The sequence below is a fragment of the Streptopelia decaocto genome, assembly GCF_964273445.1.
Source record: "Streptopelia decaocto genome assembly, chromosome: 1".
Classification (NCBI taxonomy): Eukaryota; Metazoa; Chordata; class Aves; order Columbiformes; family Columbidae; genus Streptopelia; species Streptopelia decaocto.
In genome coordinates this window covers 18,885,321-18,909,208 of record NC_138663.1, presented here as the reverse complement: position 1 = coordinate 18,909,208, position 23,888 = coordinate 18,885,321, and the positions used below count along the sequence as shown (strand labels likewise).

General features: G+C 37.7%; 1 protein-coding gene across 2 annotated transcripts in view; it reads right to left on the bottom strand.

Moving 5' to 3' along the window:
* The window catches only part of TAFA5 (TAFA chemokine like family member 5), a gene marked incomplete at both ends in the record, with an annotated part of 408,803 nt that overhangs the window by 22,234 nt on the left and 362,681 nt on the right, over nucleotides 1–23,888 (bottom strand). The window contains one exon of one of the 2 annotated variants that reach the window (XM_082061455.1): nucleotides 466–513. The exons of the other annotated variant lie outside the window; for it this stretch is intronic. Within the exon in view, the coding sequence (XP_081917581.1) occupies nucleotides 466–513 (48 nt within the window). Of the gene's footprint in view, nucleotides 1–465; nucleotides 514–23,888 lie in introns of those variants that run through there. 2 annotated transcript variants of the gene reach the window in all.

Genomic DNA, 23,888 nt, shown 5'->3' with positions numbered 1-23,888 from the left:
TCTCCTTTACCCTTCTCTCTATCTGACATAGTGCTTCCTACACATTTGGAATAGAAAGTTTAGGGGACAAGTAATATGTCATATGTGTACCAGACCTGACATAATGGCTGCTGATAATTTTAGATTATTTCTATATTAATTGGTAACAGCTGATATCAAGGTTCAAGAAGGTAATTTTTAATTTTAAAGAGGATTCACAAGAGTCATCCAGAATCCATGAAACATGTTCCAAATAAAGTTTAATGATGGAGAGAAGTAGTATTGGCTTTCAGTTATTTTCATTTAACAAGGTAACAATGCTTCTTTTTCTTTGCCATCACTGAAAGCATTTTGATTTACAGTGGATAAAACAGGATAAAATTTTTACAACTGAAGATGGACAATCTTTCTTCAGAGATAGACTAAGCATATCCAGCTCCTAGCTAAAGAACTTTGAATTTATTGTCTTATCAGAGGTCAAGCTTGTCAACTATTGTTGTGATGTCTCAACCTGTATTGCACTGTCCACAACACCTGGAATGAAAAGATTAGTGAATCGCCTCTTTCCACTTTGTGGATCAATAGATAAAACACTCTCGCAGTTGCCTCTGAAGTTCCATCAGATTGTGGTTAACTCACGATGTTTTCCTGTTGGGTCGTCATTTCCCTCACTATAGTTTAAGGTAAGAAAACCGCATAGTTTCTTTGCTCTCAAGAAGCCTAATTCCCAAGTTGTTTGATGGCTGCTACAGGTTTGCTATTCATGAACAGGATACTCCACTCCAGAGAATTTGTTCTGTTTAAATGACCAAGACATTTGTGTAAACATATCAAATGAATACAGGCAGAAAAAGCAAGGGAACATGGACAAACGAGCTCAAAAATATACACTTCTGCCCTTAATTCAAAAAGTCATCACATTACCTTTCAGTACAAAAGAGGCATTTCTATTAGAAAGAATTCTTGTCATGAGGAAGTAACACAGTTAAGTATGTATCACATAGCCTTTAATGAAGATCATTACTATTCAAGGAATTAATATTGTTAACTAGGAGTAAGAATGGTCATTTTAATGCTTCTTTTGATTTCCTTAGCAAGAAGAACTTAGTAATATCAAATAAAAGGTGCTGGAAGGGATGCTTTTAATTCCATGTAATCAGGTTGCTATTCAAATATGTTACCATTTGGGGGTACCATATGTACAGAAGGATGTACTGTCATACCACCTAAAGGTAGTAATATTTGCCTGTTTATTTTTTATATTTTACTTGCACCTTCTTAAAAAAATGAAAACTGTTCTCAAAACAAACTTCAAACTAGAAGTTTTGCTGTAAAAGTTGACTTACTGAATTGAATTAGTATGTAGCTAGTTTTCCCGCACACAGGATCAAGTACATCTTCCTTCTATGACACAAAGCATTGTTCTTTGACAAAGACATCATTCTCAATCCAACAGCTGCTTCAGGCTGTATAAATTTAGAAACCATTCTATGGTGCAAAATAGGATAAACTTCTGGAATGGCACATACCTTACACTAATGCAATACATAGAAACACCAAAGAAAATATCTGAAGGGCATTTGTGTTGACAGTGCCAGCTTAAGTAATCAAATATTGTTGATCCACCAAGACTGGAAAATCTTGAGGTTTTTGTTTTTTTTTTTTTTTTGTTCACTGTCAGATGTCTTGTTTTAAAATACTGTGACAATGCTGAAATCTCCATTCTTACAGAAGCTGGCAGTTCTGAGCATGCTACATACTGTAGTACTGAAGTAACTGAAGCAAAGCCAAACATCGTATTTGTCATCTTATTTCTGCATTGCCATTTTCTCCCCTGGTCCATCATTGGAACAATTTGTCCTTTTCAGAAAACATTCCCTTTCCAAATCACGCCTCAAACAGAACAAGCTGCCAAGAAGAGTGAAAGGCATATACAGCTTGGTCATGATAGGCTGTAATGAGTGCTATGGGTGTCTGCAACTACAACGGGTGCATTTGGTGTTCCAACTCCATGGTACCTTTCCTGACAATATTTTGTATACATAGCTACTTGCAGTCTATATTGTACATCATAAATAAGGATTTTCATGTAAGAGATGGTAGGCATATTGACCAAGAAGGTATAACATTGTTTTCTTAGCAGGTCTCTGGAATCACTTATTTCTGCATCATTTCATGACTGTTTTTTTCCTGCATTGCATTCTGATACCATTTTCTGGCTGAGGGAGGTGATACACTGATTTCTATGGGTTGCATATACAGCATGCTACATCCCAACAGGGGCCCTCAGGTTTCTTTATGGCAATTTTAGAAGGATGTATATGGGATTTAATATGTATATCTAGATTTAGGATTTTAAATGTTATCAAAACAGTGTTTTTACCCCATCGTCAAGCATTTTCAACACTGTAGCATCCTTCCAGTTTGGGGGAGATGTTTTGTTAAGCTATGTGCACACAGAGTGCATGCTACAATCGTCTTAGGAATTACAGAAGTGCTGCCTTCCACATTTCCCATATCTAATACATGAAAGCCTTTAACTGTTCCGATGGTATGAGAGACTCCAAAGGAGGTGATCTCTGGGAGCACCTGTGCCTGGTCAGATTCTGAATCAGCAGATTTGAGGAGAACAATCTGGTATATGGGTTCATCTACCCCTTTGATTCTCCTGCAAGGGCTTACATGTTTTTTTTCTCATCAAGAAGCATGGGATTCTCTGCCCATGCATGGATTACAGGAGGCAGAAAGGCATCAGAGTGAAGAACCAGAACTCCCTGCCTCTTATCCTGGAGCACTCTCAACATCTGCAGTGGGCTCCCTCATTCACCATGGTGGATCCACAAGAGGCCACTAAGATCATCCCGTGATGCTATCCAGTCTCTGAAATGGCTGGGACACATTTTAGTATTCTGTAAATGCTGTCCTGAGGGACTTGCTTCATAGCTATGCCACAGTGTACCTGGTATTCTGCACCGCTCAACAGGTATGCATTGACAGCATCCAGGACATTTTCAGTCACTTGCACCAGCATTGACTGTGTGCCAAGCTGAAGAAATATTTATTCCACTAACAGAGGGTGGGGTTCCTGGGGTAAGTGTGGGCAACTTTAACTTGTGCATACATTCAGAGGACACTGATGAGATCAGAAGTTGGCAGCATCCTCTAGCATGGATGCAACCGTTTTCAGGATTTACCAGCCTCTAAGAACAGTTCATGAAAGGGGTTTCTGGCATGGTGGCTGCCATAATGACCCTTACCCAAAAGGGGGCTGATTTTCAGGGATGCCGAAAGCACAAGCAGCCTTTGAGAAAGTAAAATGGCTATACACTGCAGTTTTCATCCTAACTCTGGCCTTTTAGTGTAGAAACAGATACTCTAATGTGTACTTTTTTATCTGGGTAGCTTGCCCCACTGAGAGAAATTATGCCAGAGATAATGAGCTGCTGGTAATCAAAGCTGTATTTGAGGAGCAAGCAGCGCACCTGTGAGTGGATGGAAGGACTGAAAGTGTTGATGACCAAGCACAACAACTTGCAATAGTATTGAGGACTGAAGTGCCTCTCTCCCCCCTTTGCCGTTCAGGCCTCTTTCTTTTTATGCTTCCCTTTCACTTTCCTTTGACATCTAGGAAGCAGAATGCCAAGGCAGATGGAAAAAGGACACAGACTTGGATGCACACCTCATATGTGCATCTTGTCTTCTTTTTCTCTGAATCACTTTGCCACAGCCACGGTAGAAGTTCATGTCAGAAGTTCACCAGGCCACTGCAAACAACCTGCTTCCAGCCCAGCATTGCGATAGCACAGCTTCCATCAGCCTGGAAGCAGATAGGAGCGTAACACCCCACAGGGCTGCTGCAAACGTCACTCCTACACTGATGCCACAGAGCATCTGAAGCTGGAAATGAGCCTGTCCTGCAGGTAATGCATGGTGTGGACATGTATGGCTGATTACGTTTGGGTCCATAACATCTGTACTTGGACCAAAAGGCCTCTGGAAAGATCACAGGGTGTCTTACAGCCACAGTAAGAAAACAGGGCTGCAATATTCATCTATAGATGTAAACACCTGTATTGTTCCTATAGCTCTCATCAGAGCAAGTGGATAGGAAAGATGGATCAACACTTTCATATCTCTCTCTCCCCCCACCCTGCATCATGGATGCAAAGGAGAAGGAAAGACCTTTCATTTTCATGCTCTGGGTCCGTGCACTGGCCCTTCGGGATAAGTGCTGTTATAATGAGAAACATCAGCTGCCACAGAGTCTTTTACAGGTTTCTTCCACCTGTGCTGGTCCAGGGCTGAAGATCTTATTCCTATTTTTTTCATTGCAGGCTTAATTTTTGAAATGTTATTCTCTCTCACCACTATTTCAGTGCACATGAGGTATGCATGAAGGAAGAGTTGTCAAAATGTCTTGCATAAGTGCCTAGCACTCATACTCCGCTGGACAGTTTCTTCTCTCCCTTACATGTGAGATACCCTGTTCAAAACAAAATTATGAACAGTATTTTCTTTGCATAATCAATGTATCTCTATCAAATTATGACTTTGAGATTATTCAGTATCAAATTTCTCATTTCCTCTAACAATTAGAAAGACAAAAGTGTTTTCCACAGGATCTTCTTTTTCTTGATCTCAAGACATCATGTAAGAGAAAAATCTTTGTGCAACACAGGTTTTATCAAAGCTTCACCATTAATGATAGAAGGTATTTTAACAAACTTTATTCTCCATAATGAACCTATGTCTTCTAACTCTTTTCTTGGCTTGCTTACACCATTCTTTCTCCACTGGTCTTTCTGACTTGGTTGGATTGTTTTTCTAAGTGGAAAATGCAAGCTCTCTAGCACTTATGCCATTTATTACGAGTTTTAGTCCACAACTTGTAAAAAGTTTCAGCAAACTGTTAATACAGAAAAAGTGTTAATAGTAAAATACATTTTCTGGTGAATTCCTTTGGATCAGGCTGGCTGTGATGTTTTGGAGCTTTGCATATTGGAGTACCTCTTAAAAACACATTAACCATTTTGATTGGACTATAAATTCTCTGAAAAGGTCATATACACTTAAAGCAACAGCAAAATCCTCACAGTTGCACGCAGAAGGTGTAAAGACACAATGTGAAAACAACATTGTGGAAGAAATGAACTGGAAGTGAGTATGTAAAATAATGCAAATTTTAATAGCACCAGCTTTCTGTAATACAAACTGTGAGATGCCATTAGCAAAACGAGCAAAGATAAAATGAACAGTAATCTCATAAACACAGTGAAAAAGTAGAAGATGATGTAAACAGAGTACTAAGAAAACAGCATAGACTTTTTTTTTTTTTTTTTTCGAAAGCTCAGGCCGTGATTTGTCTAGGAATACTGGTGCTGGAATACCAGAATAGTACTGGACAATGCTGTGGTTGTGCCTAGTCATATGGAAATTCAGTTACTGCAATGACCATTTATGATTTCTGCCTTGCTAGCTTGACAGTGTCAGCTGTTAAGTGTACAGGTCCCTATATACAGCACTGAGATTTTGACCACACAGCTTTGTTGCTGTTGTTCTTAGGCTGCTCCACGGCAACCTCCTGAGCTTTGACTCTGCAGCATTTTGTACTGTAACATTTCAGGCTGACATTTCTTGTAAGGCTCCAGATTCAGTGCTCCCACAGACAGCACACCTGAGCTTCCTCCACAGGCAGAGTCTTTCATGGTGCTGTTTCCCTGTATCAGTCCTTGTTGTTTTAGCAATTTCTTCTCATTATGCACTTCTAACAGCTGGTAGGATGTTAGGGATGCCGGTTGTTCTCGGTCGAACAACCACCAGACCTTATTCCCAACTCATAGGATATCGAGTGAAACTGGAAAAAAGCTTTATACTTTTCTAAATGCAAGAACTCTAATTTTGCTCTGTCCTTAAAAGGTCCTCACTGGCTTGGAAAACTCTATAAGCCTTTCATTTCTCATATGCATGCACATAATATCAAGATACATTCTGGCATGTAAGAATAATTTTCAACTTTTATAGAACTGGATTTCTTATATATGCATAGGAAGAAAGATACTTCGCATGCATTGTCTGTAGTTATTCTTCATATAGAGCTCTCCCGCATTCTAATGTATAAATACTTGCAAGTTACACAGCCTTATTAGACTGAGCAGAAAATATTTAGGTCTGGGAGTCAGTTTTAATATAGACTTTTAGCTCTGGGTCAGAGAGCTTGCTCTAAGTACCATCTATATCTCAGCTATCTCCAGACACAGCACAGAACATTTTTCCTTCTTTCTCCAAGGATTGAATGACCTTCCGCCTAATAGTCATTCAAATGATTCTCTCAATGTTTTAAAGTTAAATGCGAAACATTTCTCAGAGTTATTTCCCACTTGATACTATACACATGGCTACATCTGTTATTTGTTCCTCATATTGCCCCCTGGTACTTGAAGGACAGATGATAAATCTGGACTAGATTGTGTCTGGCTTTGCATGGTCTTGCAGTGTATCAGACAAAAGGGTACAAGGAGCTCTTCCTGCTTCTTTGAGCATCCAGGTGAGGGGCAATCACAAGGGACACTCTCAGCCCTGATTTATTAGAGCTCTGAATGTGCACAATTGGTGTATTTAATATTTATAGAAGCACTGAATGACAGAAAAGGAACTAAGGCTATGGTCTTCTGATTGGGTCAGCAGTGGAGTTTAGTGACTTTTTTTTATGAACTTCGCTCAGAAATACAATCCAGAAGATACCAAAAAAAAAATGGAAAATAATGCTTGAATTTCTTGACTAGCTTTATCCCGCACTTCAAAACCAAAACCAAACCAAAACCCTAAGGGAAACACTTTCCCACCACCTCAAAAAAATGATACAATGAAAATAAAGCTAAATATTCCATTTCAGTTGACTCCCTGTCCTTTTTCAACTGTATCACAGTATCACAGTATGTTTGGGATTGGAAGGGACCTCAAAGGGACCTCCAATCCCCCTGCTGGAGCAGGAATGCCTAGGTGAGGTCGCACAGGAACATGTCCAGGCGGGTTTTGAATGTCTCCAGTGAAGAAGACTCCACAACCCAGGATGCCATTGGCCTTCCTGGCCACAAGGGCATAGTGCTGGCCACTGCTCTCTAATATGTAATTTCCCAACCTATGCTGGAACCTGGGGTTGTTCCTGCCCAGATGCAGGACTCTACACTTTCCCTTGTTAAATTTCATCAGGTTATTCCCTGCCCAACTCTCCAGCCTGTCCAGGTCCCGCTGGATGGCAGCACAGCCTTCTGGTGTGTCAGCCACTCCTCCCAGCTTAGTGTCATCAGCAAACTTGCTGATAGTATACTCTATTCCCTCGTCCAAATCGTTAATGAATATATTGAATAATACTGGCCCCAGCACTGACCCCTGAGGCACTCCACTAGATACTGGCCTCCAACTAGACTCCGCACCATTGACTACCACTCTCTGGCTTCTCTCCTTAAGCCAGTTTGCAACCCACCTCACTACTCTATTGTCTAGACCACACCTCCTCAACTTAGCTGTGAGGATGCTGTGGGAGACTGTTTCAAAGGCTTTACTGAAGTCAAGGTAGACCACATCCACCGCTCTGCCATCATCCATCCACCTTGTTATATTCTCATAAAAGGCTATGAGGTTGGTCAAGCATCATAGTTGTCCATTGCTGGTACTATCATCCAATTGCTCTTCTACCAGTATTGTTCTTAAAACAGTTAATTCTCTTTGATGTTTACTTTCTTGCCTATGTCTAATGTGCAGTCACATACTTGTCCAGGCTTCAGTTTTCTTGAGTGAGCAACAAAGCACATTTATTTTCGAAAAAGCAAAAAGACCCACCTTATTTTACCTAAGGGCTTTCTTCTAATTATTATAGTAACTCTTTTCTTTACATATTCCATTTTAAAATAAACTTTACTGGTGAGTACAAGTAACCATAGCATTCTAGATTGTTTCATTTGTGTCTTGTGCAATGGCATTAGTGCTTCTTTTTAACTCCAGGATGTGGTTTTCCTCGTGCTTCCAAGGATGTGTAACATTTACCTTATCACAGCAATTCGTATTTGTTGGAAAGCCTGATGCAGAAGTGATGCAATTAATAACAAAAATACCCATATGAATAGAGTATGCTCCTGAGGAGTTGGAGGAAGCTGTTGTAAGACTATTAACTTTGGGTTAAAGGAGAAAACAAATAAAAGACAACTGCTGTTGCTAAGGCTTTGGGTCAGATAAGCTAGATTAAAATAATATTTGTTTTAGCCTTGGGAAAAGAAAAGTAGCAAATTGGGAAATAAGAGTTATTATTACAGTTAGAAATAGATAAATATAAATAAGATTAGCTAAGTAGTTTAAACTAAATAACCTAGGATGGAAACAGTCCTGCATTGTGACTATGAGTTGTAATTGAAGGCAGGAGTTAGTTATTTTCAAGTTCTTTGCTTACTGTTTCCCAGTATGCTTTTGGATTGATTTTCCACAAGTGTTTCTAATAAGGATGTCATGTCCACTATACAATTTAACGTCATTTTTCAAAAAGAAAATGTCCTTAGCAAACTTTTTCCTTTTCCTTTTCCTTCTTTTCCTTTTCCTTCTTTGATTTTGTGTTCACATGGTCAACAAGCACATTGTCCAGTCTAATTCATCATGAAAGTTTAATTTCAGTTTTACTTCAGGAAATTCTAATTTTATTCTACAAGATGTAAGGTTTTATATCCTTTGCAGTTTCTCTTTTTAACGCTAACATCTCATTTTTATTCATTATTTATCCAGTTTTGAGTTTTGTGCAACATCTTCTAGCTCTCTGCTTGGGATATGTGTTCAAGAACATTTTTGGACATGCAATCCAAAGGACTTGCAGGCCTCTTTCACATTCAAGTGAAATGTTAATCTGAGCTCTGTTGCCTATATGAGTAACTGCTTTTGTCTACCTTAGCTTGACTATTTGAAACTGATACCCTTCATTAAAGGCCTCTATTTACTATACCATTCAATTTAATTAAAACTGAATTACCATATGATCATGCAACCCAGGTCTGTTTTCTACAACTGACATTTTGTATAATGTCCTCACTACTTAAAAAAGCCAAGTTTAAAAGTAAATGAGCTTTGGTGGTTCATTGGTGAAGGAACCTGCTCATGTTCTGAAGGAACTCATTCTTTATGAGTAGCTTTTGGTCAGAAGCTCTAGCCAGGCAATTAAACAACTGTGCTGCACACGGTTTTCCCAGGGTACATACTGACAAGATTTTGCATATTCAGTCTTAAGAGTGTGGTGGCATAAAGCTCCCTCATGTCAGGTAAGCTTCTTTGAGGCATCCGCTTCCCTGACTGAGAGCCAAGATTCTTGAATGCTCCAGGGCAATTACCCTGGAGCTTCCTGGGATGCTCAGAGCAATACTGGTGGAGCTCTGCCCACAGTCTTCCCTTGCAACCAGGTGAAATTTAATTTCTGTTATACTTTGCTTCTTTAGTTTGCCACACTGCAAAGCAAGAAATTTCTCCCCATTGCTTTTATCTTTTTTTTTTTCCCTTTTCTCTCTCAGATAATGAAAACCAATATTCTAGAATAAACTATAAAATATAACCCTGAATTTAAAATAATAAAGACTATGGACATATTCAACTAACATACATTCTTTATCCCTTTTTTACTAGCCATTCTGTAACAAAGTAATTTCAAAGCTGTTTCCAATTCCCTGACATGCAAGATGAAGTAGGGTACTGAATAAAAGACAGATATTTGTGAAATGCAGAAGGAGTGGCAGTAATACATTTGTCTTACTTATTTTCATACTAGGCCTATTACAAAGGAGTTCCTCTAGAATTAATTTAACAAATGTTATGCTCTTTTGCATTGCACTGTAATCTAAAAGGAACATTTATGTGTGATGTTCTTTTTCTGAGGGCTTTGGGTTTTCAGCTACATATTTTTTCTTTTCAAAATGTTCAGTTAGACTCAGGGAAGATCCCATTATCGTTCCATGGATTGTGTGGCTTCACACATTGGTACTCAATTAAAGACTTGAAATAGCTCATCAGTATGAGTGCACATCAGTAGTTTTTAGCACAACACTGGGAAGTTAGACCACAACTTTTGTAGGAAACAGTAGCAGAACACAATTAATGTTAAGAATTACTCTAAATAGATTAAGGTCAGACAGCTAATGACTACCTTTTGCACAATGTGTTGCCCCCTTCACTATCATGGATGCCTCCATCTTCACTGAAAAAAAAAAAAAAACCTTTTATGTGTACGCTTAGTTTTCTGTCAATATGCCTGTGCCAATCTGAAAGCAGGACAGTGAGTCACGTTTCCCAAATTTAATTGGAGGTGACTGCTCTCTGGGGGCATTGCTTCAATATTACTCAATTTCTTCTCACCTCTCATGTTGGGTCCTGATTTACACTTGTCTAATTCCAGTTCAGCACTCAGCCTCTGTAATGAGACTGCAGGATGAGTAAAACCACTTACAAGTAGATTTTTATCTTCTTGTAAATTAGCAATTCTGCAAGAATGTCGAATGGTCCTGCTAAACACATTGAGCTGGCCATGTCTGAAAATTAACTTTCTAGTCATTGCTCCAGCCCACGTGGCACTTGACAAGTGCTACAACACTCAGGAAAGATCATGTTAATTATCACGACTATTATTTATATCTCTAGTTCTTGAAACACTATTCAGTCATTAAAGATAGTGAAAAATGGCACTATCCAGAATGAATATGAAATGAATATTCATAACACAGCTAATTGTCACTGACATCTCAAATTTCATTATAATTTCTGTTTTGCTTAGCACTTTCTCATACTTGCAATAAACCCATCACTAGGCTATTTAATTACTGACTATAACAGAAGTCCAGACAAAATTACATATACGCAACAGGAGCCTACATTTCATAATCAGCTATACAGATAGGATGTTTGTAGAAATGTTTCTTATATAGGTATAGCTGTATTTATGTAGCATAACAGATCTTAACATATTTAACAGAATCTTTTTTTTTTTTTAATAGGCATGGTGTGCTTTAATTTACAGCAAATCTAATAATTCAAGACTTTTTATACATATTAGTGGAACTAAAATAAGCTTTTCCCTTCTACTGGGATATTACAACAGCCTTTATTTCTTTACCTTGTGCATTTCGTCATTCCTTTGAAAGTGCAAGTAGGAAAACATATCTAAACAAAAAGGCTTGCAAGTGAGCTATTCTAATGTTTATCGAGACCATTATTTTCCTCGCAGGCTTGTTAAGCTCTTAAATATGTATTTGTTCCAAGCTAATTTAAGCCCGTGCTTTTTGTGCAATATCACCTACTTCACATACGCATAGACAATAAGAGAGTTTAATTTTAAAATGGCTACAGTTATAATGCTGGCTATATAAAGTCAAAGGGAGATTATTTTAGCTTCAAAAATTGACTTGGGGGAAATTATCACAGTGAAGAAGCATATTAAATACTAACTACTTCAAACCATACCGGCTCTTACTACCACTGAAGAAAGTACTACCTAATTAAAAATATTTCTTAGCCTTTAATCAGCACTTGTTTCACAAATACTTATCTTTACAAACACTATTGTTTGAAGTGCACTAAAAAAGGAGCTATTTATTGGCAGCTGTTTAAAGCTGACAGTTTTGACCAGGACACTGTGATGAGGGTGTCTGTCACAGACAGAAAGCAGTCATTTGGGGAGGAGAGATCATGATGATTTGATCATGATGTTTTTAGTACAGTTCCTGGGAATCCCGGGAGGCCAATGGATGCTCCTTTCTGTAAATGGGAAAAAGTCGACCCCTAACTAGAGGGTGGTCAAGCCCCACTGAATTGCATGCCTAGTTGCAGAACACCCACCGATTGCTGCTGCCAGCCTCTGAAGCTGTTATTTACATGCTCTCTCTGTGGCAGCCCTGAGATTCCCAAGGCATCATTGACTGCAGCATTATGTACAACTTCTTTCAATCAGAGCAACCAAGGTGACAGAGACTGAAGCTGACAGGTCACAACCCCATTACACCTTATTGTGACCAACATTCTTTTTATTTTAAATAATCTAAACCAGTTTTATTTTCCTAAGAAAATGTTTGTGTATCTATAAAAAAAAAGTTTCTCGCGACTTCTCTTAGTTGTACTATCATTTTCTTTTCTGCTGCAGAAGATTCACAGATGTATATAAGCAGGAATGACAAACGAGCTTAATGTGTGAGAAAGTTTTAGCCTGATTGTACATTTTAATTCTCTAAAAGGGGTAACAAGCAATATTTGAAAAATTCTTTAAAGGGGAAAATCAGTGCAGACCCTTAGTTTAAAATTGATGCTGTCAGTAGGGCTCTTAGAGAAGCTGTGCATTATTATTCCAATTAGCTAAATCGTGAATGGGAAAAACCTCAACAAACAGCTATCTGAGAAGTACATCGTACAAAAGCTCTTTCTTGACAAAGAATTGTATGGTGACACTTACAGGCCTAGTTAGTGGCCTCCTTCCTAAGAGGGACTATCAGCTAACGACAGTCTGTCAAAGAAGTTCTGCTGGAGGTCACATTTGATACTTGTGACATTTAAAACAGGAATGTAGGAAAAAAAAGAAAGGTAAATACTGGGAAAAGAATGACTGAAGTGGAAAAGCACACAAACTTCAGCAGAATTAATTTCATCTTCATCTACAGTTGCCACTATTTTCTTTACCCCAGTAGGTAGCTGTCTGATGCATCCTATTCTGAACCACGGGAAGTCTGTTTAATCATGTTAAATATAAAGACATATTGTAAGTGAATTGAAGAATACATCTGTGAGCATGTGTTTAAATTACATTTTACACAAGATTTTAAACAATTGTTTCCTTGGATCAAGTCTTTGATCGTCAGTCAATCAGCTGGGACAGAACAGCTACACTGTGGGAGTGCAGAAGTGTGTGAACCAGGGCATAAGTTTCAATTCATGGCTAAAATACTCCCAAAGATGCTGGAGTCACCGTTAATAGCCTGGAATCTCCAGGTAGATCAAAGGGAAAAAACAGACAAGATACCCTGAAAATTCAACTGAACCATGGAAATTAGAAAAGGTTCTCAAGTGAGAACAATCAGATTCTGTAGCACCACACATTCACTTCACTTTTTCCTAATTTCTGTGATTTGGAGATAACGTTTTAAATGTGATCTAGTATTAAACTGGTGTTGTGTTTTCTTCTTCAGTTTGCAGACAGAAAAATCCAGGAGGAATGTAAAGATATGTTTTAAATGTGAAACAAACACATGAATTTTAATGAGAATCCCTAAATTTCCCTTTGGTGTGGTTGATACTGCTTTTCTGATTATAGCAAATGTTGAGTGAAGCTGCTATTAAGTTCTTTAGGGCTCCAAACTGACAGTACTGAACTCACCATGGGAAAAAGAAATCAGCTGTCAGAAAGTAAATGGACACATAAATAAATATACTGGTGGAAGTCAGAGAAAATTATTTTGCAACAGTGTTATTCGAATTGCTGTGAAAAGCCTGGCTTTAATCTATTAGAGAAATGCATTCAATGTGAAGACGAGATTTTGAAGAACAAAGAGGGGACAATGTGAGAACAATTATATACCAGATTATACTACTAAACTGGCAGAGCTGTTATGCTTGACCTCACCTGTAGAGTATTTTTTTTTACAAAATAAGCAACAAAGAGAACAAGCAGTACCTGTAATAAACACAATGTAGTAAAAGCCTATTTAACTGCAAATTGTGATCAAGGAAAAGAAAGACTACAAAAAATAAGCCAGGTGGTAAATCTTTCTCCTCTAAATGTCCCTTGTTCTACTCAGTACCTACTAGGTATTTCAGTCCAGATAGCAAAATATCACCTCATCTGGTGATGAGATTCCATTCATTCAGCTGTAGACACTGAGGTGAATGAGATTTGACTCACAGATTGAGATACCAAATTTAGGTATCTACATATGAATCAGATATCCAAGGCCCCAGTCTAGTCACTAAAATACTGGAGTTCCAGTCAGCTATCTGAACACAGATGTCTATTGCCTTTCCATTTAAAATACCTTCTTATGGTATCTGAGACAACCCCATGGGACTGGCACACGTGACAGAGGACTTCAGAGTCACTCTTCTGAAGAGGCTGGAGGTTAGGCAGGTGTACCTGAGGCATCTCTGATAGCATTACTTATCTATACATGGACCACTGGAGCGAAGCCTTAGTCCATATGGTCGATGGATCCAGAGAACTATTCAATCCACTCCAAAGTGGACATCTACAGCAGATCAACTGAACCATTCCCTACATGTCCTTGCATAGGACCAGGATGAAATCAGCATTACAAATTCAATGGTGTGCATCTTCTTTCTTCTCTGCATACATATTAAGTGGTTGGCTAAAGGTTCTCCCACAGTGCATATGTTCTACAAATGAGCCAAGTCTTGGATTCATTGTTAACCAAGTGAACTTCCACAACAGTAAATTTTGCAATCTAGCAGGTAAATCACTGGAGAGAAAAAGGATTATGAAGCCACTTTATTTGGAATATAGTGTTCAAATAAGGAATTCCATTCTTAGAAACAGATTGGCAAAATGGAAGGAGTTCTTCGGAAAACAAAAGAGATTACAAATAAATGTTTAGATCTTTACTTCTTAAATAACTTAAATATTCCAAAGAACTCAGTGCTCTAACTACCATGGAAAAGTGATAAAAAGGAGGAATAGTATCATTCTGCAACAGTAAAATTCCCAAGAATAGAATTATAGTATACGGTACTCTGGGACATAATTAGAAGCCAGAGTGTGAAAACAAAGAGAAGAAACATAAAGAAAAACTTCCCAGTCAGTGACACTTTTCTAGTTATTCAGTAACCTCTGAAATGTAGAAATCCCACTCAATGGGATACTGAAATCCAAGCTTGATTTAGCAAAAGAAAATGTACTTTATAAAAGTGTCCTATGTCAACATGGAGATGGATGGGATAATCTGAAAAGCTCATCTATTAGCAACATCTATGAATTTTCCCACACACTATTAGTTGTCAGGTGTTTTTTCAGGAAAGCAACTATTCTAATAAAGAAAGATTTGTCAAGAGAATACCAAATAACTCTTACTTAGAACTCACACTAGTAGGACCCTGGCAGCACTGCCTTAAATCATGTCTATCCACCAATTCTTCTGTGCAGCAGATGCTCATTGGCTAGTACTTATTTTGGACTGGCTTTAAAGTAAAAGATTAAAGGCATTGAGTATTGATAACTAAATTAAAAGGGCTGGCTGCCAATAGCTATAACAGTAAATAATGAATAAAGAGCATTGCCTGCTCTGTGTCCTCTTGACCATGCAGAACAATCATTAAGAATTAAATGCTGTGATTCAGTCCCCCTCCTCCCTTTTCCCCAAGAAGCAATGTCTCACACACCACCAAGTGTGCAGTAGTCCGGGAGCAAAGCCAAAAGTAGCAACTCGTTCTCTGAATGAGAACAGCCCCAAAATAGGCCTTACCCAAGAAGTGGCAGGGGGAGGGGAATGACAATGTTTCCTACTATTGCTTATAAAGCACTTTTTTTTTGTTTTTAATTGAATGACATTTGTATTAACACATCTTTTACTGTCTTTCTTCAATGAAATTCAGGATTTTGGCTGAGAGGCCACATTAAAAATATGTAATAAAATGATACTGTTTCCTTTACTTTTAACCTATTCTTCCACTTTTACAATCATACACATAAAGTAGCTAGAGTGACTTGTACAGGCAGGTCAGGAATAATAAGTCACAGAAACTGATGTTGTATGAAGTTTTGAAGGAAATACCTTCCACCATTCCACATCCCACCTTTTCTTTTCCCCACCAATCTCTGCTACTGGCAAATATAAAAGACACAGTCGCATGATACATATTACATATATATCAACTTTATACACGTAGGCTGGCCTGTATGTGTATATATATATACACAGAATTGCATTAACCCTTCTGGTTTACCTGAAGAGCCATGGTGACAATTTAAAGAAACTGTTCTACTGAACATTAAAATGCAACTAAAAATATAGCTGGGAAACACAGATCCCACTGTTGGCCTGAGTTTGCTGTCTTTGGTTATACTAAAAGAAGGACACTCAACTGTAACTGAAAGTAGAAACAACCTACAACACCAAGTATGTAATGCTTGCATCTCTTTTTAAGTTACTTGGTTTATTCTCAGTAGAATGCAATACAACTTATAAATTACTCTCTCAATTACATTTTCAAAGGGTTTCTCTCTCTTTTGCTTACAATCACCTGCTGAATGCTTTAAAATACATGTTATTTTCCATTCGGAAAACATGGTGGTGTTTGTTTGGGTTTTTGTTGTTGTTGGAGGTTTTGTTTGTTTGTTTGTTTTCACTATATGCTTTCATTTCTAACTATGTTCAACATTACCATCACTTTTCTATTTTCTCTGTTTGCATATCAGCCTCGATATCAGCACAACACTGATGCTGGATGTGGTTAACTAAAACTAGTTCCCTCTGCTGCGTAGCAACAGAGCATAAAATGGACATGACATTTGGATCCTCCAAAAAGAGTGGCTATTGTTCACTCGGTTTTAGATGCTACATTGATGCCTACAAGGTAGAATGGGCTAAACACAAGTTATACTGAATACAGTGGGATTATACCAATGAGTCATTTGATCAGATATGTTCAGCGTAAAGAAAACATTAAATACTCTCCAGGCTGTGGCTGGCCACATGTGGGGATGCAGATGACATGAAAAGCTACTCTCGGAGATGAGGAGCCACAGGAAAGCTGGGGAGGGCAGTCGAGGTTAGCAGAACTGAGCTTAGCAGTGATAAACAAGCTTGGAACCATTTCAAACTGTGGCTGAGCTCCTCCTCCAGCATCCCTTCTCCAGAGGGCTGGCACCCTCTGAAAAGCCCTCAGTATATGACGGATGAATCAGAGAGTATTCCTGGAGGGAATTCCACAGTTGCATGGTTCCTCTTTGTCTCTTTTTCCCTCTAGTGTAACACAGTGCATGCAGTTACCACATTCATATATTCAAACTCTGGACTTGCACATAAATACAGATGTTTGCATCTACATAACGAATACACCTCAATTTTTTAGGGTATGCTCACAATGACTCTAGCCTTTAATGTCTGGTTAAATGAGGAGGATGTGCATTATTACTTTATATAAACTACATGGAACAATTATCAGATCAACAGTCTATGTATTTTAACTATTAAAATACCGATGTCTTTCAGTTGTTTCAAGTCGGGGCATAGAGTATGTCTTACATATTTTTAAGCATGAAAAAAGTATTACAGTAAGTATATGATAGTTAATAAAATACAGTGAATATATGAGTGTTTTTCTTGACTGAATACAGTTCTCTTGATATCTGACTTCTAAATACCTTGGAACAAACTGGACACTGAGTTCACTTTTATGTCTGTGGTTAGAGAAACCAGCACAAACCCAAATGTTCAATGCCAGTTAAAAAATTTACCCCTGTCTTCCTCCTTTTTTACATAGACTGCATCACAGAATCTCAGTATTGCAGAGGGGCTGAGTTTGGTGTAGACATCTGGAATTCCTCTAATCTAACACCTCTGCTCAGAAAAAGGTCAAGTAGAGCAAGTTGCCGAGGGCCGTGTTCAGTTGGGTTGTGAATATCTCAAAAGATGGAGACCCCACAACACTACTGTGTTTGACCATCCTCAAAATAAAAAATGTGGAATTTCTTGTATTTCCATTTGTGTCTATTGTCCCTTCTCCTTTTACTAGACACCACTGGGGAGAGTCTGACTCCCTCTTCTTTATAACATCCCATCGAGTACTTACAGACATGGATAAAATCCACCTGAGCTTTCTCATCTCCACGCTAAATAATCCCAAGCTTTCTCAGCCTCTTCTTATATCACAGATGCTCCATGCCCTTAACAATCTTTGTGGTCCTTGGCTGGACTTGCCCTAGTTAAGTCTGTGTCTCTCCCGTACTGGGGAGACCACACTGGATGCAGTATTCCTGATGTGTCCTGCCAGTGCTTAGCAGAGAGGAAGGCACCTCCCTCCTACCTGCGGGTGACACTGTCTAGTGTGGCCCAGGAGGCTGTTTGTCTTCAACACAGGGGAGCCCTGCTGGTCCATGCACAACTTGTTGTCCATCAAGACCCCCCAGGGCTTATTCTGCAAAGCCATTTTCCAGCCAGTCATCCCTCAGCCTGTTCTGGTGCATGGGGCTATTCTCCTTTGGCTGCAAATCTGCATTTTCAATTGCTGAACCTCACAACATGAATACTTCAAGTCATTATAGCCACCAAGAAGTCAACTAATCTAGCTCTTTAAGTCATCCCTACAATCAATTGGAAGAGTGAAACTGCTTCAAAGGGCAATTCATCCCTCTATTCCACCAAGTAATGTCTGCGAGAAGGGGACACATCTCTCTCCACAGGTGTGGCCGGTCTCAGACTGAGTATTTGATGTTTTCTTTATGCTGAACATGTTTGCTTGCTTCACAAAAATTTGCTTTGAATGCCTTACGCTTTCTCATGTCAAGAGAATGTGGACACTAAATCTCTACTAAATATGGCTGTGATGGTGCCCAGCTCTTTGATCAACTGTGTCCAAAATGGAAATGCTCCCCCAACTGGCAACTTTCCCCTTCTCTAAAGCACATTCTTTATTTTCTGTCTTATAATAATCTCTACTTAGCTTATCCACAGTCTCAAAAAGTTTTACTGCTAGTCACAATATGTTAAAGGTATTTCTGGAATGTTTTATAAATGCTATGTGGTAAATATTCACTTTTGATAAAACCATTCATACTCACTACCTTTAATCTGCCTTGAATTTTTCACACAAACCACTTATGTTAGGTTTGATTTTAAAGTTTGTTTTGTACAAACATTTCCCATCATCCTTTCAGCAGTTTTGAGAGTTCATGTAATGGCAGCTTTCAGAAAAGAAAGAACTGAAGTCAGTATATTTAGATTTTATTTCTGGAGTAAATGTAGAAAAAGGGGTTGTTTTTATCATATGCACAAGTTATTGAATAATGTTTGTATTGCCGTTGGCAGTTTAAAGTCCAATGACAGATTTGACATTAAAATCAAAACATGAAACTCACTTGTAATTGAAGTATAGATTCTGTTAAAAAACTGTATGAATTCTGAGGTCTTTTCCAAAAATTGATGAATAAATATATAGCTATGTTCGTTAAAGTTTCAAATGGGCTAAGTGGGCCTTTATATATATATATATATATGTATAGATATTAAAAAAAAAAAAAAAAAAAAGAGCTCGTTGTGCATCAAATAGGTCCTGTAAATACTTATCTCTCGAGTGGGAAATTCTGTGCTATTCGTAAAAAGAAGTGCTGTTATAAGGCAGGATTTTATGATGGAATCCTATTACGTTACACTGCTTCTGGAGATCTTGTTCCCAAATCTTTGTAATAAGAGTAATTGTTACACAGACCATTCCATGAGGCCAAGTTCTGAAATTCTCGTTCATTTTTCAATCTATTCAGCCAGTGGCCTTCAATAACCCTTTCAAAAAATGACAGAGTTCCCCCTCTGGCATGCCTTCTCCACAGGTGTGACTGCCTTGGAAAAGAGGTCAGCTTCTGCAATATACACTATATAACAGCAAAGTCAGGCTGTTGAGACAGACCAGTCATTTTAAGTCATGCATGCTTTCCTCCACCTTTTTGTTGCCTTCTCATCCTAATTTTTTAAGGCTGCTGGGAACCAAACTAGTTTCTGGGGTAAGTAAGGCATTCTCAGGGCTCACATTGCTGGGCTTGATTACCACAGTGATGGAGAAGGGCTGTGCATTTGTTTTAGTATTTTTACTGTCCTTGGTAGAATATTATTGAAGGACAAAGTAGTCAACATAATAGATGTCACAGCATATTACAGAATTTGTATGAGGCCTTAAATATTTTCTGGAAGCAACTTAACAGAAGGACTTTACACTTAAAAATAGAAATCTTTAAGAAAAAACAAAACAAAACAAAAACAAACCCACCAAAACCTAGCTAGAAGAAAAGGACAGTGTTTGAGGATCTTACTGGATATTAAACAGTATTCCTGCTAAACCATATATTGCATTCTCATACAAAAAACAAAAAGCAAAACAACAACAAAAGCACAAACAAGAAAAACCTACTCAACCCCCCAAAAATCCAAAACTCAAACCCAAATACAAAAATTCCTGATTTATATGCTTACTTAGAAATAGTTTAGGTACATAAGACTTGTGCAGACATCTGTGTACAGATGTTTCTATTTCCAAAAACTCCTCAACTTCCTCCTTGATTTTAAGACACTGCAATTCTTTTTAAAAATTACCATTAACATTTTCACTAAATTACTTTTTCCTATAGAACATTCTTGCTTCAATCATGTGTATGAACTGTACTACTGTTTTCCTTACAAGCCTGTCCTCAAGCAATCCACGTAAGTACTTGCCTGACATTGTTTCTGCCTGAACAGCACTGACCAGTTAAGTGCATTTTTACCTTATTTTTTTTCTTTTTATTTTTTAAAGCATAGGAACATAACTTGGTGCCACAGAGAAAGGCTGTTGACATCTACTATTGCTATGTTCGTTTGCAGAGAGAACATAGGACAGTCAATCATTTTACTTGGACCAAAAGGGATAGATAGGACCAATTTAGAGTAAGATTAGGGTTTGCACTTTTATTTCTGATAAGTATACTAGGGCATGAAGGCCAGTTGCATCCTGAGGCTGCCCATCTGGCAACCACACCCACAGCTAAGGCAATGATGTGGGGCAGTAGATGCTGCTTTTACTTCGAAACAACAACTCTTTTTCCAACATCCTTTTCTCTTTGTTTGGAATAGATATTGAAGCATCAATAACAAAATGCCTTTGACTTGTACCTAGAAACCTACAGTTTTGTGTAAGGGCAGTGCTAGGGTCTGCTTCTAGCCATAGAATGGGATTCTTGATGACTACACTTCAATGAGTCCTGTTCCATGTCTGTCTTTTTCATCCCCAACTCACCTAATGTGCAATTAAACCATGCCTTTATCACTCTACAGGAGTCTAGTCAACAACTGAAAACTAAAACCTCTTATCATATTTAATTAAACAATTTAACCATGCTGAGTTCAGAATTGCACTTCTTTCTGATTCACATTTGAAAACAAACCCCAGAATGTTTAGAAAGAAACTATCACGTTGAACGGCAGCTCAATGAGCTTTTCAAATCAAAGTGTCAGTCTTTCCTGATATCTCAGCTCTTGAGGAGCCTTCTCCATGACTCTAGTAAGCTGAGAACCAAGCAGAAAAATTCTGATTTTGAAGTCCAGGAATTCATGGAACTGCATTTATAATGTAAGAAAACAGTACTGAGCATTTTAAATGCTAATCTACCTCTCTTGCCTTTCCCACAATAAAGGTGTTTGGGCCCTGTTTGAGTTCTATGTAAACAGATTTTTTTTTTTTAAGAATCGGTACTGAGACAATATAATTTAAGAAATAAAAAACATCTTCCATATGAGGTTTGTTCAGCTTGTGGTTCATAGAGGTGACTGAAGATCAAAGTCAGTATGTAGCCTTACATTGGGTATGGATAACTGCACGGCTAACTAATCTTAGCAGGAAACAAAAAGTCTGAAATTCTGTGACCAGTCATGTAATAATGTTCTCAAAAATTACTTTCCAAATGAAAAATACTGAAAAGATATATCACCTTCTAAACTCTCGAGTCTGCTCTATTCAGGAAGAAGAACAAATACAAAAGCAAAAATTCAGTGGAGCCAGGATAGGTTTCTTGGAAACAATTTACATCAGTCTGTATCTGAGAGAAGCTGTTGCTGGATGAATACTGATGAAGCAAACCCAGATATAATTCCAGGCATTTTTTAAACAACAATGCAGCTGATTATCTAAAACCAAACCTTCTCTTTCTAGTGAGTCAAACTGTGAAGTTATGAAGAGTTATTAATGGTATGTAGTTAGATTTAAAAAAATAATACCTATGATTAGGAGAAATGTAGGAAGTTCAATTTTTTTTCCACCTTGCAGATAAGAACTATAATTTGGACATTTGGAGAGCCACCTAAGTAAATGCAGCCACCAAATAATTTTATTTTCTTTAGGAGCTGTATGATTGACTGACTCTTAATAAGTGCAAAAATAGCTGTAGGCAAACAACAGTACTAAGCTTGCAGTGCACAGAAGTGAGCTAGAAAACAGATGCCAGCCCTTAGCTCTTCCTGTAGAAATTGTACACGGTAATGATAGGAAAGTGATTCCTTAAGCATATTTTCTAGCTTATTTTTCACCACTATCTTATTTCATGTGGCACTTCAAAATGCTCTTTTATACCTAGGTTGCTAGAACAGGATATCAGCAGCTTTTTGCTAGTGCATATAATTGAAAGGCTGTTACTTAAGCAGGCACCATTAAAAAAATCTTAATTTGCCAACAGTTCCAATCTACTTCCATGCCTAGAATAGAAAAATAATTATGGTATGCTGCTGCATTTGAAAATTTTGGCAAATTTTGATCTTTTAATGGTGACTCCTGTTCACAATAAGAAAACTAAACCTTGAAGCCTTGAATAAATAAAAATAAATAAAAATAAACCTTGAAATCTTTCTGTAGTCTGGATATGCATATTATAACACAAACAGTGTAAGTAGGTGAGATAGAACTATTTTATCAGGAATTAAACTTTAAATGATAAACTCCATTAACTTTCAAGGGTGTTACCAAAATTTGTAAAATTTTATTGGTTCTGCTAATTTCAGCAGTGATGACTGAATTAACTTTCTCAAAATTAGACTAGAATCACATATTTTTTTTTCTCCTCTGTGAAAGCACACCCAATGTTAGACAAGAAGTACTTAATACTACTCTTAAGCTTTAAAATTAACACAGTCAACAATTCCTGACCACACATTGCTCAAAGGGCATGGAAATAATGTGATTTCGCATTCTAATTTTGCCAGAATAAAATCTTGCTGCCTCAGATGAAATCAAGATTCTCAGTACTGTAAATAATATGTGTATTCTGCTATACAGATGTGCCTTAATGGCACTTCATACAGTGCAGCACATTAAGTACACTTACTGCTTGACAGCTTGCGCGTTTTGGTAAATGGGAACGTATCTGTCATTTCTGAGGTAGACTCAAAAGATTAGGAGGTTAAAATTATCAAGTGCAGTGCCTTTTGTTGCTGAAAGTGGTCTTGAATGTGAAAGCACCAGTGAGCTGACTTGATTCCTATATTGTTGTACATAAGCTGGATTTGCACTAGCAGTACAGTACTGATTATACCTTCAAGCAAGATTTACTTTCCTGTAGAAGATTATCCCTCTTTATTTACTGAGCTATGCACTTCATGTGCATCTCCTTGTCTAGCATAAAATAAAAGGGCTTGTATTTAAAAAGTCTGCTAGTGAAAGAAGAGTTACGTATATCGTCATTTCTTTCAATTGCCTACCATTTATGCATTTTAAATGATAGTAAGACATACCGTTCTATGGAAAATTGATACTAATGTTGTACAATTACTGTAAATAGCTTTTTGGAATGTAGCAGCAATGTTTTCTATCCTATATTATCCCAAATTGGCACTTGGATAAATGTCAACTTGATCAATCAAATTTGGGTAGGTTTTTTTTGATCCTAAATGTTGAATTCCCTCTTTTTTTAGTGCCCACCACTCTCAAAACTTATATTTTTATCGAAATAAAGAACACAATTAACAAATTAATTAAATCTTTACTAATTCAAGGAAAACAAAACATTTTTTAAAAACCACAACAACAACTTGGAAATGAAAGGTAAGAATATTATCCTTTATTCTGCTTGCTAAAAGTGAGAAAGCTAGCTTAACACTGTAACAGAGTGTAAGGTCAGATCCAGATTTTCTTTCTTTTGTTGCTACAACAGCCTCTCCAATATG